Source organism: Rhagoletis zephyria, unplaced genomic scaffold (genome assembly GCF_001687245.7).
Source record: "Rhagoletis zephyria isolate East Lansing unplaced genomic scaffold, Rhagoletis_zephyria_1.1 Rzeph_scaffold_52991, whole genome shotgun sequence".
Classification (NCBI taxonomy): domain Eukaryota; kingdom Metazoa; phylum Arthropoda; class Insecta; order Diptera; family Tephritidae; genus Rhagoletis; species Rhagoletis zephyria.
The window spans coordinates 1-1,796 of record NW_016210044.1 but is presented as its reverse complement, the minus strand read 5'-3'; the positions used below and the strand labels follow the sequence as shown (position 1 = coordinate 1,796).

General features: G+C 52.1%; 1 protein-coding gene across 1 annotated transcript; it reads right to left on the bottom strand.

Moving 5' to 3' along the window:
* Window positions 1-270: 270 nt before the first annotated feature.
* Window positions 271-1,191, bottom strand: LOC108356009 (cytochrome P450 3A19-like; the record flags this gene model as incomplete). The annotated part of the gene is made up of 1 exon (XM_017607138.1): window positions 271-1,191. A coding segment is annotated over one exon (921 nt), but the record flags the coding sequence as incomplete, so codon positions are not given.
* Between the last annotated feature and the right edge of the window lie 605 nt (window positions 1,192-1,796).

Genomic DNA, 1,796 nt, shown 5'->3' with positions numbered 1-1,796 from the left:
CTTATTGGAATTCATTTAGTATTTAATATGGCTGTTTTAAAAAGTGACTATGATCAGATAAGGTACTTCCGGTTATCTGATCAACTCGAGTTTGGTACCATTAGAAAGATGCCATTTATCTCGTTTCACTGGTGAAAACTGTTTTTCAATATCTTTAACGGCGTATTTTCTAGAGCAAAAAGAGTCAGTGCGGAGAGAGAGAGGATAGGCTGATAATACTTGAAAACACCATTTTTCACTGGAAAAAATGATTTTATTTTGATTACCATTTTAATGGCTCCTCTTGCTCATTCTGAGCGGAAACTCGGCAGAATTAAGCACTGGAGTGCCTCGCTGAAAAACAAGCTCATTAGGAGTGTTGGGGGCAGGGGCAAACTCAAAGTTCTCCAGTAAAGCAGCTAAACAGATCTTCATTTCCTCCATAGCAAAGCGAATTCCCACACAGTTGCGCGCTCCTGCGCCGAAGGGCAGCCAAGTGTATGGAACCAGAAGGTGGGCGTTTTCCGGCAAAAACCGCTCCGGTCGGAACTCCTGTGGTTCCGGGTAGTACTCCGGAGAGTAGTGCACCGCCCCTACTGGAATCTCAATCACCTGGCCCCGCTCAAGGCGTAGCCCGTTCTCCAGCCGGTGACCGTCGGTGACGGTGGTCCGCAGGAGGACCTGGACGGGGGCGTACTTCCGCAGGGTCTCCTTGAGAACTGCCTCCAGATAAGGCAAACGGCTGAGCACCGCCTCAAAGTACTCCGCTGATGTACGACTACTTGACGATAGTGATTCGAGAACGACCTTCAGCTCGTCGTACAGTCGAGCCTGAGCAGAAGAATTGCGGGCCAGTTCATAGAGCGCGTGCACCAGTGTGCTGCTGCTAGTCTCAAAGCCGGCAGTCAGGAAAAAGATTCCCTGAGCAATGATTTCCGTTTCTGAAAGGCCGGTTAGTGATACAGAGGAGTTTGGAGGTGGGTCAGGAGTTTTTCTCGCCTTTTCACTGTCCTCATTGGCCGCCTCGAGGTGCTCATAGGACGAGCACTTGTCCGATGCAGCAAACACCTCAGCCTCGTCGGCTTTGGCGTCAACCAGCAGCTGCACTAAATCTGTTCGCTTTTTAGCTTCAGCACTACTACTAGTAGTTTTGCCCTGTTCACACTCGGCCTTCCTCTCGCGGACAATGTGCCTCGTCAGGTTGATCAGATACTGAAACGGTTCAGGCGGAAGAAAGCAGTCAATGTTCAACAGGCGAAGAACGGCTTTGGGCAGCAGCAAAACGGCGACCAGGCGAAGGGGTGAAATGACGAAGAGCTGACGACAGTTGTCGACGACGGCGTTTCCGGAGGGGCTTTCACCGCCGTTTTGTTCCCTCTTCTCATTAATAGCATCAGTATCAGCGGCAAAGGAGGTCTTTGCGATGACGTCGATGGCGAAGCAGGCGATGATGGCCTTGATCTGTACAGTAGCTGAAGAAGAGGAGGAGGAGGAGGTTAAGAGAGTGGAGTTCAAGTGGCTGACCAGCTTCTCCGCCGACCGGCCCATCATCGGGTGCATTCCCCGCAGCTTGCTGGCGGTGAAGGCGGGCGTGGTCAGGCTGCGAATGCGCCTCCAGTGCTGCCCATTCACCGCCAGAAGGTTGTTGTTCCAGAAGGGGTTCAACGTGCNCTGGCGGTGAAGGCGGGCGTGGTCAGGCTGCGAATGCGCCTCCAGTGCTGGCCATTCACAGCCAGAAGGTTGTTGTTCCAAAAAGGATTTAAAGTTTTGAGGTTCATCCGGTCAAGAAAGTGCGGGAAGTCGGTGGCCAGCACCTG